A 16,375-nucleotide genomic window follows, 5' to 3' on the forward strand; every position below is an offset into this window, starting at 1 on the left:
GTATAAACATGAATACGATTCAATAAACTCACGCCGCCCCAAAGAGCTGCGGATCAAACCACCTACCACAACCACAAACTACCAACCACAAACCACCAACCACCAACCACCAACTACAAACCACCAACTACCAATCACCAACCACAAATCACAAACCACCAATCACAAACCACCAACAACCAACAACCACAAACCACAAACCACAAACTACCAATCACAAACCACAAACCACCAACTACCAACCACCAACAACCAGCCACAAACCACCAACCACACCATTGATTGTATAAACATGAATACGATTCAATAAACTCACGCCGCCCCGAAGAGCTGCGGATCAAACCACCAACCACAACTACAAACTACCAACCACAAACCACCAACCACCAACTACAAACCACCAACTACCAATCACAAACCACAAACCACCAACTACCAACCACCAACTACCAACCACCAACAACCAGCCACAAACCACCAACCACACCATTGATTGTATAAACATGAATACGATTCAATAAACGCATGCCGCCCCGAAGAGCTGCGGATCAAACCACCAACCACAACCACAAACTACCAACCACAAACCACCAACCACCAACTACAAACCACCAACTACCAATCACAAACCACCAACAACCACAAATCACAAACCACAAACAACCCATCACAAACCACCAACTACCAACCACCAACTACCAGCCACAAACCACCAACCACCAACCACACCATTGATTGTATAAACATGAATACGATTCAATAAACTCACGCCGCCCCGAAGAGCTGCGGATCAAACCACCAACCACAACTACAAACTACAAACCACAAACCACCAACTACCAATCACCAATCACCAACCACCAACCACCAATCACCAACCACCAATCACCAACCACTTGGCAGTTTGTGTGTTTGTTTGTTGCTGATGTAGTTGCTGATCCGAGGCAAGTTTTCAATGTGAGGAGCAAAGCAACTTTCGGTGTAATGAGAAATGCATCATGGGAGACATATCAAACTGGCATGAACAGCTCTTCAGCCTCTCTCCTGGAACGGTGCCTACCTGTGGGTCGGCTATGGCCAGTCTTGGCTCAAATAACACCTTACTAACCTCCTTTATCGATGCTCTCGACGGCTTTCCATCCATCTGCCACCTTGTCAACTGCGCGGCTCTTCGCGCTCTCCTTCCGTGCCCTCGTCTGTCCGCTCGCCCTTCTTGGCTCCTCTTCACAACGGAGCACCGGTTCAGACCTAATTAAACCCACATTGTCCGCACCTCCCGCAGTGGTGCTCCGGCCCAACCTGCCGCGGTGCTCCCGAGCATCTGTTTCTGAGCTCTTCGCGCTCCCCTTCCGGGCGGACCACGAGCTCTGCCGACGCGTGCAGGTTGGCACCAGGTGGGCAGAGGAGCGGCGCGCACGTACACGGCTCGGCACAGGTGTTGTCGCTGTCGTCGCCCGCTCGAACTACACCCAAAACTGTACCACGTGGGCTCGACCACAACAACCCAAACTCACCGGTGGTACCGTCAGTAATTCTCACCGCACGTGCACGGATGTGGTGTGAAGGTAACCATGGTTTTTAAACTCCACAGGTTCTTCGAAAACAGACAGACAACAATACACTAGTCGTGGATTACAGACAGACAACGATACACTAGTCGTGGATTACAGACAGACAACGATACACTAGTCGTGGATTACAGACAGACAACGATACACTGGTCGTGGATTACAGACAGACAACGATACACTAGTCGTGGATTACAGACAAGCAACAACAATACACTAGTCGTGGATTACAGACAGACAACGATACACTAGTCGTGGATTACAGACAGACAACGATACACTAGTCGTGGATTACAGACAAACAACGATACACTGGTCGTGGATTACAGACAAACAACAACACACTGGTCGTGGATTACAGACAAACAACGATACACTCGTCGTGGATTACAGACAGACAACGATACACTAGTCGTGGATTACAGACAAACAACAATACACTAGTCGTGGATTACAGACAGACAACGATACACTAGTCGTGGATTACAGACAAACAACGATACACTGGTTGTGGATTACAGACAAACAACAACACACTGGTCGTGGATTACAGACAAACAACGATACACTGGTCGTGGATTACAGACAGACAATGATACACTAGTCGTGGATTAGACAAACAACGATACACTGGTCGTGGATTACAGACAAACAACAACACACTGGTCGTGGATTACAGACAAACAACGATACACTCGTCGTGGATTACAGACAGACAACGATACACTAGTCGTGGATTACAGACAAACAACGATACACTAGTCGTGGATTACAGACAAACAACAACACACTGGTCGTGGATTACAGACAAACAACAACACACTGGTCGTGGATTACAGACAGACAACGATACACTGGTCGTGGATTACAGACAAACAACAACACACTGGTCGTGGATTACAGACAAACAACAACACACTGGTCGTGGATTACAGACAAACAACGATACACTGGTCATGGATTACAGAGAGACAACGATACACTAGTCGTGGATTAGACAAACAACGATACACTGGTCATGGATTACAGACAAACAACAACACACTGGTCGTGGATTACAGACAAACAACGATACACTGGTCGTGGATTACAGACAAACAACGATACACTGGTCGTGGATTACAGACAAACAACAACACACTGGTCGTGGATTACAGACAAACAACGATACACTAGTCGTGGATTACAGACAAGCAACAACAATACACTAGTCGTGGATTAGACAAACAACGATACACTGGTCGTGGATTACAGACAAACAACAACACACTGGTCGTGGATTACAGACAAACAACGATACACTAGTCGTGGATTACAGACAAGCAACAACAATACACTAGTCGTGGATTACAGACAGACAACGATACACTAGTCGTGGATTACAGACAGACAACGATACACTAGTCGTGGATTACAGACAAGCAACAACAATACACTAGTCGTGGATTACAGACAGACAACGATACACTAGTCGTGGATTACAGACAAGCAACAACAATACACTAGTCGTGGATTACAGACAGACAACGATACACTAGTCGTGTATTACAGACAAGCAACAACAATACACTAGTCGTGGATTACAGACAAACAACGATACACAAGTCGTGGATTACAGACAAGCAACAACAATACACTAGTCGTGGATTACAGACAGACAACGATACACTAGTCGTGGATTACAGACAAACAACAACACACTGGTCGTGGATTACAGACAAACAACGATACACTAGTCGTGGATTACAGACAAGCAACAACAATACACTAGTCGTGGATTAGACAAACAACGATACACTGGTCGTGGATTACAGACAAACAACAACACACTGGTCGTGGATTACAGACAAACAACGATACATTAGTCGTGGATTACAGACAGACAACGATACACTAGTCGTGGATTACAGACAAACAACGATACACTGGTCGTGGATTACAGACAAACAACAACACACTGGTCGTGGATTACAGACAAACAACGATACACTAGTCGTGGATTACAGACAAGCAACAACAATACACTAGTCGTGGATTACAGACAGACAACGATACACTAGTCGTGGATTACAGACAGACAACGATACACTAGTCGTGGATTACAGACAAGCAACAACAATACACTAGTCGTGGATTACAGACAGACAACGATACACTAGTCGTGGATTACAGACAGACAACGATACACTAGTCGTGGATTACAGACAAGCAACAACAATACACTAGTCGTGGATTACAGACAAGCAACAACAATACACTAGTCGTGGATTACAGACAAGCAACGATACACTGGTCGTGGATTACAGACAAACAACGATACACTGGTCGTGGATTACAGACAAACAACAACACACTGGTCGTGGATTACAGACAAACAACAACACACTGGTCGTGGATTACAGACAAACAACAACACACTGGTCGTCGATTACAGACAGACAACGATACACTTGTCGTGGATTACAGACAGACAAGCAAAACGGGAGGTTTTGATTGGTGATTGCGGTACCTGCGGCCTCCCTGGTTGGCTGCGTCAGGCTTGCTTCAGGTGAGACGGTGTCGGACAACGATGTCCTCGGCCCGTCCGCAGACGGCCGCAAGGTTTCCATGTTTGTCGTCGTGTCGGAAAGACCGAAGAGGCTTTGCCAAGATCGGCGCAGACGTCCGGACATCTCCAAGGACAGGCCGCCCGCCAAGCCCTGCGGTTTTGAAGCCGAAGGCCCCACGTGCGACAGGTGATCAGGTTCCTGGACATTTTCTTGCGGTTGGGAGATTGAAGGTAGCTGGAGGGTCGCAAGGAAAGGTAAATTGGACAACGACAGCACTGCAACATGGGTCCCGGAAATGCCCAAAACGGTTCATAATTTACTCTCGTCCTCGGAGCTATGACATCATCACTGCGGTTCAAAATGAGGGTCAGGTTTATGTACCTGCATTTCTAGGTTAAGAAGTGAGGAAACAAACATGAGAGGTGAGAGATGCTAGGTGCCGGGATAGCCAAAGCGTTACGTCATGATGGAATGAGGGTAGGTGAGGGTCTTACCGAGGGAGCTCGTATTATTGGTTTAGTGTTCATTCTACTCTCGTCATCTTCATCCTCACTCTCACTGATGTTTGCTAGAAAAGGTGAACAGAACACGAAGAGCGTCATTACCAGAAACCAAACACAGGCAAACATCGAGTCATCTACAGGTAGTGGACAGAAACATGGAAACACTAATTGGGCTAAACACTAAACACTAAACATGGGCGTTGGGCCACCAGGTGCGGCCTGTGCGGCCTGTGAGGCCTGTATGCGCCGCCGTGGCTTTGAGTCCAGCGTCTGGAATTCTACAGGAGGGATGCGGCACCATTCTTCCAGGAGAAAGCCAATCGACTGAAACCTGTTTAATGGAGGTGGAAAACTCTGTCTCAGGCGTCATTCCAGAATATCCCATAAATTCTCGACTGGGTTCACATCTGGTGACTGAGAAGGTCATGACGTATGGATAACATCAGTGTTGGGCTCATCAAACCATTGGGCGATCACACACGCATGCTCTGTGTATGGGAGGGGGGGGTGGGGGCACTATGGGGGTCTCCTCTTGCGGCTGTGCTACCAAAAATTATAGACAACCAGGCCTATGCAGCATATTATACGTGACCCTAAGCATGCTGGGATGTTATTTACTTCATTAACACATGGGCCACACCTGTCGCTTGATGTCCCTAATTTACCTAGGTGTTTCCATTTTTTCCAATACCTGAACATATATGATGGGTGATGGTCATGGTAGTAGAGGGGGTGGTGGGAGGGAGTTGGTTGGGGTTAGTGGGAATAGAAGGGAGGGGGTTTGAAAAAGCAAAGAAGTTTGAGAGGAAAAGGTAAATAAGAGTTGTATATGGAACATACCAAGGGGTGGACGTTAGAGGGGGTTAGGGGGTAAGGGAGTTAGGATGGACGTTAGAGGGGGTTAGGGTGGACGTTAGAGGGGGTTAGGATGGACGTTAGAGGGGGTTCGGGTGGACGTTAGAGGGGGTTCGGGTGGGCGTTAGAGGGGGTTCGGGTGGGCGTTAGAGGGGGGAAGGGTGGGCATTAGAGGGGGTTCGGGTGGGCGTTAGAGGGGGTTCGGGTGGGCGTTAGAGGGGGGAAGGGTGGGTGTTAGAGGGGGGAAGGGTGGGCGTTAGAGGGGGGAAGGGTGGGCGTTAGAGGAAGGAAGGGTGGGCGTTAGAGGGAGTTAGGGTGGACGTTAGAGGGGGTAAGGGGGTTAGGGTGGACGTTAGAGGGGGTAAGGGGGTTAGGGTGGACTTTAGAGGGGGTTAGGGTGGAAGTTAGATGGGGGAAGGGTGGACGTTAGATGGGGGAAGGGTGGGCGTTAGAGGGGGGAGGGTGGGGATTAGAGGGGGGGGTGGACGTTAGAGGGGGGGAGGGGTTAGGGGGGCTTAAAATGTAATTTTGGTTTAATAAATATATCGAAATGTGTGTATCTATATCGTTAAATACTGTTAATAATCCTTAAATACCTTAAAATATGCGAGTTAATAATCAAGTAAATACTGTTTAGAAATAACAACAAAAACCTTCAAACATCACGTGACTGATCATGTGATCGAGTATGTAAGTGAAGATGGTACACGACATGCGCACAAGTTCATGCTTCTTCCCCTCGCGATTTCAATTTGACTTTTGGTGTGGAGAACCTCAAGGGCCACAACTTTCCAAATCAGCCGATAAACTTCAACAAAACCATGTAAAAGGAACGACAATGAATCCTTCCCTTCATTCCTCAACGTGTGGAATCATTCTCAGACATATCGTGTACAAACGTTCATACCAGGTATTACTCACTTAGGGCCAGTAGGATAGCCTAGGCCCTAGAGATAGACAGACTCCCACTAGGCTGGGTTTGAATCCCGACATGAACTATAAACCGCCATCTTGGCGAAGTTACCTTCAGTTGAACATCGGGCCTGGCCAGCCGGTTCGTGATCGACTTGGGCCAGGACGGCCACTGGATTCTGGGAAGGATTCCAGTGTAAACCGGACGAAGTACCTTCAATGACCTACCTCTTGATACCGAATGAATATCAGTCGTTGTACTTCCCCAGTTATTCGACCGCCATTGCAGGTCCATCCTCCAGCAAAAGAACTTCAGTAACACTCACCTTACAAGCACCGACCCCGACAGGTAAAAAGGCCTCTTTAATCATTCATCAGAGGTTTCGTTGGTTAAATAATAACCACGTTAACCACAAGGTAACCACAAGGTAACCAATCTACTTGCAATCTCACCGTCCGAATTCCTGTCATCCGTCGTATGGCTCACTGCCACCTGCTTCAGCTGTTCGATCCACCTGTAAGCACGGACGGTACAAGCAAAGACCAGTAAGTGCAAGGGATCCAGGTGTATCAGGAAGGAAAGAGGTTATTTGCAGTTACAAAAGTGTACGGAAAACTTCCTCTGTTATTACACAAAATGGCGTCACATAGCTGTGACGTCAGCGGCCAAATGCCATTTTGCCTGATGATGTTGAGGTGTCATGACTCCAAACAGAGGAGGTGAACACCAAAATTCCAGGATTGAGGAGGCGACTGCTCTCACCGTTCCATCTCCATGGAGTTTTCAGCAGCGAAGTACACGGGTTTCTGATTGGGGTGGCACGCTTTAAAAGCACTGCGGAGGAGGAAATATGTGTCAACCACCACCACCACCACCACTACAACAACGATGGGCAACCACAAAGTCACATCGACATGTACTACCTGAAGAACCACCACCACCACCACTACAACAACGACGGGCAACCACAAAGTCACATCGACATGTACTACCTGAAGAACCATCACCACCACCACTACAACAACGATGGGCAACCACAAAGTCACATCGACATGTACCACCTAAAGAACCACCACCACAACAACAATGACGGGCAACCACAAAGTCACATCGACATGCACCATCTAAAGAACCACCACCACCACCACCACCACAACAACGACGGGCAACCACAAAATCATCGACATGTACCACCTAAAGAACCACCACCACCACCACAACAACGACGGGCAACCACAAAATCATCGACATGTACCACATAAAGAACCACCACCACCACCACCACAACAATGATGGGCAACCACAAAGTCACATCGACATGTACCACCTAAAGAACCACTACCACTACAACAACGACGATGGTCAACCACAAAGTCACATCGACATGTACCACCTAAAGAACCACCACCACCACCACCACTACAACAACAACGATGGGCAACCACAAAGTCACATAGACATGTACCACCTCCGAATGGGAAGCTTTATGTCCTGAAGAAACAATATTCCATTTGTATTAAGAAATGCCACCATTTGCTTACTGCTTCCTCCTGCACTCGCTGGCTTTCTGAATGTCAAACTCAGGTAACTTGATTATGCCGTTTGCTCTCATGTCCTGAACAGGTGATAAGGCAGGGGATGTGATGCACAACATCAACGTTACATACCGTAACCCCTTACACATCAACTAGTGATAACTGAGAGCCCCCACAAAAAATCACAATTCCATCCCCATGAACAATCGCAGGACCAAAACAAATAGCCCAGGAGCATCAGCCAAAAAAAAAAAAAGAATTTCTTTCCTAGAAGAAATTAGTAGAAAGCTGATTTTTTGCACAGAGCTCCAGAATATCATGTGGATACCCACGGTGCAAAGTCCCACGAGTCCCACCTTGTGGCATTTTCAAAATTCAAGACGTCACTGGACAAACACCGATATCTCATGTACTTCCGATCAATCCATAGAACATCCTTGACGTCATCTGGTTTCAAGCTGGAATCACTCCCACCTACTTCGGCAGCTACCAAATTCCACAGCTACAGAGCATACCATGCTGTTCAGCAGTGGCAGGGGAACGAACTGCTGCCAACTGAGTGGGGGTGGCAGTACAGAGAGGGACTACCTGTTCCGATCGAGACCGATAGGCCTGTCGCCCCTGAGAAAGTGCTGAAGATGATATCTTGTGGATGCAAGGCGGGGGGTGGAAAACGATGCACTTGCTACAAGTCTGGTCTGGAGTGTACCCTCTTGTGTACTGTGTGTAATGGCCATAATTGCAAACACTCTCGGGACATTGATTTAGAGGGCGATAACAGTGTTTAAGTCAGGAATAAGAAAAGTGACATTCAGTTAACACGGTACTGTCCAAAACACTAGAATTAGGTTGGGATGACTGGGATCAAAGAGTTGGTCTGCTTTTGTGTCGTATTGTAATTAAATGTCAAATCCCCATGTGTTGTTTACCTCTTGCAGGCCTTGTGGTCACAATGTGAAACATTTTGCATTAAATAAAATAATAGCAAATTAAACTTATCATGATTTTGATGTTTTTTTGCATTACAGCAGCGGCAATTTTGTCAGCCATCTTGGATTATATCTACATATCATTATCTGAGGTCACTGAAATATATTCTATTGAAATCCTCGTGTGCTAAAACATATATTTAGCCACGAAAAGTACACTATTATGAGGTTCTCGGCTGAAGTTATCCATATTTATGTATTTTCCATCCAACCGGCGGCCATCTTGAATTTTGAAAATGCCACAAGGTGGGACTCGTGGGACTTTATATTGTGGGCATCCACATGGTATTCTGAAGCTCTGTGCAAAAAATCAGCTTTCTACTAATTCCTTCTAGGTCCTAACCTAATGCTCCTGTGCTAAAATAAAAGGATTGTGCCGGAGGTGGGCGGACGGCGTAACGCCCACAGGTAGGCAGGGTGGTGAGACAGTGGGTAAGATGTCTCAGAGCCGTCAAAGCCATGAAAAATATCCTTATGGCCTTTGAGTTAACTTGGGTCCATATTGTGCTTTCAGACACCAACTGGTGAGTTGGCATTAACATCTTATTGATGATCACAGGTCAGAAGAGTTTCAAATATATATTTTTTATTAGTTTACCAAAAGGTAAATGGTGAGGGAGGGAGTTCATGGGGGAAGTTTGAGATTCCACACTCAGTCCAAGGAATTTCTCTTGGAATGTGAAGCAAACATGTGTGGCTACATCACAATTGAGGAATGCCAAATAATGGGATTGACAAGATTGGAAAAGGCAAATGGTATCAAGTAAACTTTCACATGAATTCCATGATTGGAAAGGAAAAAGACACTCATGAGGTAAAAGCAACACACAGGATAAAAAAGATAAACTATAAAGCATCTCAGGATTCAAAACCCGTCCGCGTTCACATTCTACTCAAACTAAAGTTGTTAAAAATGACAGTTTAAAAAAAAAAAGTCGATTTTATGAATTTTGTGTTCTCATAATATTCTCATAATATAGACTTGTTGAAGATTTGATGACAAAGTCAAATGGTACAAAAATATATGGCCTGGACAGACGCACGCATGCACACATAAACACATACACACACACACACACACACACACACACACACACACACACACACACACACACACACATATATATATATAGTGTTGTGGATATGAGGATTGTGTTTTTTTTATTGTGTTTTTATTGTATAGTAAATTGTTGTAAAATATCGCCTTCCTGCCTCCAGTCTGTTGTATAAAGGTCAAAGGGCGTTCCGGTAGTTAATTCCATAAAGCATACATTGAAGGACACTATAATACCCTTGTTCAGTAGCTTATATCCTTATTATGTGTGTTAGGGTAAGGCTGTGTCTCCCATTAATTTAAATACTCCATTGCACCAAGTGAAATAAGAGTAGATCCCCTTTCATTTCATTTCAATGGCCAACTGCATTTTGGGCGGTTTTCTTCAACCACCATTGGCCACGAGGCAAGGTTGGGGAAGAAGGGCGGGTCTGGACCTCGTCATCAAGGGCGGAGCCAGAGGGCTGTGCCCACCAATCAGGGCCGAAGGAGCTCACCGATGGGCGTGTCCGGGAGGCCGGCGGCTTGATTTGCCCGCGGCGATAAAAAAGAGCGTGCGCGGAAGCCGTGAGGGAGGTCCATGACAAGAGTTGCGGCGAAGAGATCACCGAGAAGAGAGTTGAGTAAGGGATCCCTGAAGAGAGCAGCTTGAGCCACCGCGGCTGCATCAACAGCAGCTTGAGCCACCGAAACTGCAGCCACAGCAGCTTGGGGCCTGGACGGACGTTTTGAGCAGGACCGAAAAGGAACGGCGGCTGCCAAACGCGCCGATCGTGCTGCGGTATCCGTGGATCGGCCTCCCCCCTCCAAGCCATCCACCTCCGCCATTCTAATCATCATTCCCCGTGTGAGTCGTCTTCGTTTGTTCTGTCTTGGGGTATTAATTAAGCCAGTTTAGATAAGCTAGTATTTTCACTGTGTCACCTGCTTTTTCCATGTTCCCTGAATATAACCTTGACTGCTCCTTTTGCTTGTGTGTGTAAATAATAAATCCCGTTACTCTTCTGTACGTCTTCTTCTTCCTCTTTACATTCGGTCGCTTTAGAGGTTTCCAAATTGAATATCTGTGGCGCGATCCGGCCAACGTTCGGGGAATCGGGTTAGTCGGGGTAACTGTACGACCGTGGGGCCATCCGCTCGGCAAACACAACATCTTATCCGCGGGCCGTAACAATTGGTGTCAGGAGTGGGATACGAGGCCCGAGCCAAATTTTTTAAAACATCTATAAAAAAAATTTGGTCAAAATTTGGAGCGGCCGAAATTTGTTTTGTTTTACAAAACCCGAATTTTGAAATCGCGCCATGGCTGGTCAAGGCGACGGGATGCCGGTGGGAGAGATAGACGGGGTAGAATCGACCCAGGACCTCGGGGAAATGTATGTGGAGGAAAGAGAGGAGGAGAAAAATGGCAATGTGGTTGAGGAGGTTTCAGGCGCGCAAAATGGCGCTCTCGCGCACATGGTATCAGATGCACAAAATGGCGCCTCGTACGAGCGCGCGGTAGCCGAGCCCGCGCTACCAGCAGGCTTTGACATGCAGGGCCTCATGGCGCAAATACAGGCAATCGTCCATATGGGGAATGTAGGATTGGAAAACAGAATGGGGGAGCGACTAGGAAATCAAATTGAGGGGTTAGACAAGAAATTTGAGGGGTTAGACAGGAAATTTGAGGGGTTAGACAAGAAATTTGAGGGGTTAGACAATGGGATAGAAGGGGTGAAACATGGGTTAACGGGGGTGGAAAATAGAACGGCTGCCCAGGAGAATCAGATAGAGGGGGTGAAAAATGGGTTAGAGGGGTTAGAAAACAAGATGGAAAACAAATTGCGGGAAATAGGGGAGCAATCCGCCCGAGAAATTAAACAAATGGGAGAGCAGATAGAGGAGGTGAAAATCGGGGTAGAAACCAAATTGGATGCTCAGAGGGATGAATTGGGACAGATGAGGGTGGCATCGACAAAAGAGAGGGAGGAGATGAAGGAGGAGATACGACGAGGTGTAAGTGAGGAGGTCTCGGGGGTACGCGAGGAGGTAAAGCGAGGTGAAAAGCGTATGGAGAAAGAGGTGAGGAATAATACGGCTAGGTTACAGGGGGGAATAGAGGGTCTGACGAGGGGAGTAGAACAGCTGACAGTGGGACAAAAGGAACTCGTGGACCAAGTGGAAAAGAACACTGCAATAATCGGGGGGTTAAAAGCGACACAAAAAGACATTAAAAATGAATTAATAGCGACACAGAAGGAATGTCAGATGGTGCATGAGGGGTTGACGAAGAAGTTGGAAGAGGTGACAGAAGTAATGGAGACGAAGGACCGAGAGGTAAGGACGCACATAGAAACGGTTAAAGTGGCGTTAGAGGGAGAGATAGAGGGGGCGCACCGGGAGATGAAGGAGGTAAAGGAAAAATTAGAGGAGGTGGAAGAAGGGGTGAGTGAAATTAAGAAGAGACGAAGGGAAACTAAAAAGGAGATAAAGGAGGAGGTAATGGAATTGGTACAAGGTCTGTGCTCGAATCGTGATGATGTGCTCGCTAACCAAATAAAGAGTTTGCAGGTGGCAGAGGAGGTGCGGAGACGAGGTGCCAAGGTGAGTGGCGATATACGAGGAAATGTATATGATGTGAGGGGAGCTTCAGTCGGCTTGGGGGTTGATTTGGATCTGGGTGTTCGTGAGAGGCCGTTGGTGAAGTGTGCGACAGGTACGGAGTACGAGAGAGGAGGTGTGCGAGAATGTCCGACTCTGGGGTGTGTGAGGAAAAAGTGCGCGCCGAGGAGTGAGTGTGCTGTCGAGAATGAGTTGGTCGTAGCCCGTGTGCGAGGGGACACATGGAAGCGCGGAGTGGGGAGTGTTACAGAGGATGTAACGAGAGAGTGTACACCTGTGGTGAGTGTTACGGAGGGAGTAACGAGAGAGTGTGCGCAAGAGGATGCGCGAGAAAGGTGTGTAACGGACGGGTGCATGAGGAAAGAGTGCGCTGTCAAGAGTAAGGGAGAATGCACACCTGTGGTGAGTGTTACGGAGGGTGTAACGGGAGAGTGTGCGCGAGAAAGGTGTGTAACGGACGGGTGCATGAGTACAGGGTACGCTGTCAAGAGTAAGGGTGAATGCGCGACCGAGTGTGGTGGTAAGAGTTGTGAGAGTGAAACGGAGCGTGAGTTGGTTGTGGCAGGTGAGAGAGGATGTACACCTGGAATGGAAGGATGCACACCTGGAATGGTAGAGCGTGTGTGGGAATGCACACTTGAGTTCGTGGTGAGGCACGTGGTTGGGTGTGCAAGTGAGAGCACACCTGTGGTTGTCACCGAGGAGGGGGCGCGAAGAGGTGTGTTGGTGAGGTGTGCGAACGACGAATGTGTGCAAAGGTGTGTGGTGGTCAGGTGTGTGACCAAGTCTGTGAGCGGAAGGAGTGTACCTGGGTGTGTAAGAGAAGGTGCAATGACGAAGAGCATGGAAACGGCTGGATGTGTGAGCAAGGAACGGGCTGCGGGGTGTGAGCATGCAAGTGGAGCATCGACGGTAACCGGGTTAGCGGTTAGAGTGACGTATAGCCGAATCGGGCCCTCGGTGCGCGCCGGGCAGCTTCGCGTGCCGCGAGGACCAGCGGGGATCCGAACCACGGCGGTTTCGAAAGAACCGCCATACGCGATCCACGCCGGGCCGCGCTTTGAACGGCCGCGTCCATGCTCCACTAGGCGGAGCGGGCAGCCCGATAGGAAGGGTCGTCATGGCGACCCCTTTTTGTTGAGGCGGTCCGGCAGGTCGAGATCGGGCCATTGGACGGCTCTGTGCCGAAATGGTGCGTGGGATCTCGGCCCGGGTAAGCGTCCTTCCCTGCACCGAGTGCCGGACGCATCCAGCCGCTGGCACCAAACAACCCGCATTCATTGCTCGGCTTTGCGAAGCCGAGCTTTGGAGATGAATTGGCGCACCGAGAGGCACTAGTGAGTAGACTGTGATGATGAGGATAGTGTTTTGGACCCGAAATTAGAAAAACAAAATTTGATGATTGGCCAAGGATTGGCAGAGTGATGATTGGCAGAGGATTGGTAGTGATTGGCAAATTTTTGATTGGTTGAAATTTGGTGAGCAAAATTGATAGTAGAAGATACCCGATGTGGGGGGATGGCAACTCTGCCATCTCTCACAGCGGGGGCAAAGGAGCACTAGATTTATGGGGTTTATGGCAGTGAAAACTAGCTCAGGAGGGTTTGGATAATGTGTAGGGACCTAGAAGATGACCTTAGGTAACGTTAAGGTTAGGTAGTGACTGATACCTGTAGTGGGGACGCAGGTAGGTTAGTGTGGATGATAATGACGTGGTATGTGCTTAGTTTAAAGGGAAGACGGGGAGCACTAAGTTAGCAGGGCACCAGGTAGATTAGATGATGCCGTGTGTATGGTGAACAGGTGTGATTGCACAGGTGTGCAACTGAACAGGTGTAATGAGCAGTGTTTGAGTGAGTGATGGTGATGAGTATTGTGCTGACCAAATGGTCCAGGAAGGAAGGAGGGTGCAGGTGGCACCAGGTGTGATTGCACAGGTGTGCAACTACAGGTGAATGGAGAATGGTTGTATGGAATAAATGGTATGGAATATATGGAGTATTGGAATGGATGGTCGTGGAGTGAGTATGGTGGAAACTATGGAGTGGAGTGGATGGTGCGAAGGTGTGAATGGGGGAAGGATGGACCCCCATCACGAATACCCGGGGAGGGTAGTGAAAGTGTTAGGTAGAGGGTATAGGTAAATTGTGGTTGGATATTGGCATCTGTGGTGCGGGTGAAAGAATAGTATTTGGATGGGTGCATTAGTGTTGTGGAAATGGCTGGGCGTGTAGCCTGTTAGTGTGTGTAGTTGGTTTGGGCACTCCACCACTGTGAGGATGTCGGCCAGGTGAGGCCGCAGGTGGGCTCTGGGAGCCGGTAGTTGTTGTGGATGGGGCCCGAGGATCCGGAGGACGGACCCGGGTAGCCCAGTGCCAGAGGGCACCGAGGGGTGACAGAGCCAGGAGGGGCCTTCCCCAGTAGATAGGTTAGGTCAAGGAGCAGGTAAGCTCGGGAGGCAACTACAGTGGTGGAGGTGTGCAGGTGGGTAGACCTGCTGGGAGAGCTGCACGACCCAGCCTGGAAATTGTGCAAGGGCACCGGGAGATGAATCGGGGGAGTGAGACCCCAAATTGATGAAGCACCACAGTTTGGTCAATGGGAATTGGTTTTTAGAACCCATAGTGTAAGTTGGCCAATGGATTGGCAGGGAAAGACCCCGGGTAGTGTAAAGTGTATTAAAGTCATTTAGAAAGTAGTTAGGATGAAGATCTCCTCGCACCATCTACATCCACTCACCTGGGATGACGTACCTCCACACCATGCCATGTTTTATTATTTTTGATGCAAATGTTTGGATTGTGAGACGCATCATGACGTGGGTGTGACATTGTGCTTGATGTTCCATCTCTTCCTCCTTATGAGGATTGATGATGAATTGGGTGATGGCAAATTTTGGTTAGAGGGAGTGAAGACGAATTTGGTATAGGGGGAAGATGTGACGGTAGCGACGGATTTGTAAATGTGTAGATTTTTGTAAATATGGGGTAAGGGCAAGGGTAGTGTAGGTGACGGGGGGGGGGGGGGGGTGACGTACGGTAGGGACGAGCTTTCTCACTTCGCTCTCCGTACGCACTTCGCCTTGCATTGCCTTGTTTGATGTGTACCTTTGTGACCTTACCCCTCGCTCATCTGTCTCTCCCCCCCTTTGTCTTCCACATGAGGACCTGTGCGCCACTGGGCGCCGAGGGGAGCGTGCGTGAGTCCGCCATTGTGCGCCCGGAACTCCCAGAACCAGCTGTCTGCATCGATGCACCACATTATGGACCACATGTCTGTGGCCGAGCACCACTTATGGACCCCATGGGTTGGGGCATGGCCCCTCTGCTGGAACCGGCCATGAAGGCCCGAAATTTTGCTGGTGGACCTTGATCACAGGGCACCGATGCCCCACAGGTGAACCACACTAGTCGGCCCTGTGAGCCCTAAATAAATAAAAATGGACACGTTGGGTGCATTTCATTTTCAGTTCAAATAGGCCGCCAGTAATAAAATGAAAGAAAATGACAACATCTGGAAGAAAGCAAATAGCCAGCAGAGGGAGCCGAAGAGCAAGAGACCACCTGCAGGGTTAGGGGTTGTCGATTTATTTTATTCATGAACAGTGATGACTGTGCACCGATTGGTGCTTGAGGGTGTGTTGGTGCGTTTTGGGTGCTTTCATGGTGCGTCGATGCAGAGCAGACTGTCTCCCCCCCCCCCCCCCCCCCCCCAAAAGAACAATCACAGGTCCTGGGTTGCGTATTGTAAATAAAAGTAGAGTCATTGTAAATAATGCTCCCCACCGTTAGTGTATAGTTTGAAG

The 16,375-nt window shown here is 48.3% G+C and overlaps 1 protein-coding gene across 5 annotated transcripts in view; it reads right to left on the reverse strand.

The window, feature by feature from the left end:
• The window catches only part of CNKSR1 (connector enhancer of kinase suppressor of Ras 1), a 153,756-nt gene that overhangs the window by 3,294 nt on the left and 134,087 nt on the right, over positions 1-16,375 (reverse strand). For all 5 annotated transcript variants that reach the window (XM_068116429.2, XM_068116427.2, XM_068116431.2 and 2 more), the window contains 5 exons: positions 7,930-8,003; positions 7,151-7,222; positions 6,841-6,902; positions 4,612-4,685; positions 4,078-4,351 (listed from right to left, as the gene is read on the reverse strand). In XM_068116429.2, coding sequence (XP_067972530.2) covers positions 4,078-4,351; positions 4,612-4,685; positions 6,841-6,902; positions 7,151-7,222; positions 7,930-8,003 — 556 coding nt within the window. The remainder of the gene's footprint in view (positions 1-4,077; positions 4,352-4,611; positions 4,686-6,840; positions 6,903-7,150; positions 7,223-7,929; positions 8,004-16,375) is intronic.

The sequence above is a fragment of the Myxine glutinosa genome, chromosome 5, assembly GCF_964187855.1.
Source record: "Myxine glutinosa chromosome 5, kmMyxGlut1.1, whole genome shotgun sequence".
Taxonomy (NCBI): domain Eukaryota; kingdom Metazoa; phylum Chordata; class Myxini; order Myxiniformes; family Myxinidae; genus Myxine; species Myxine glutinosa.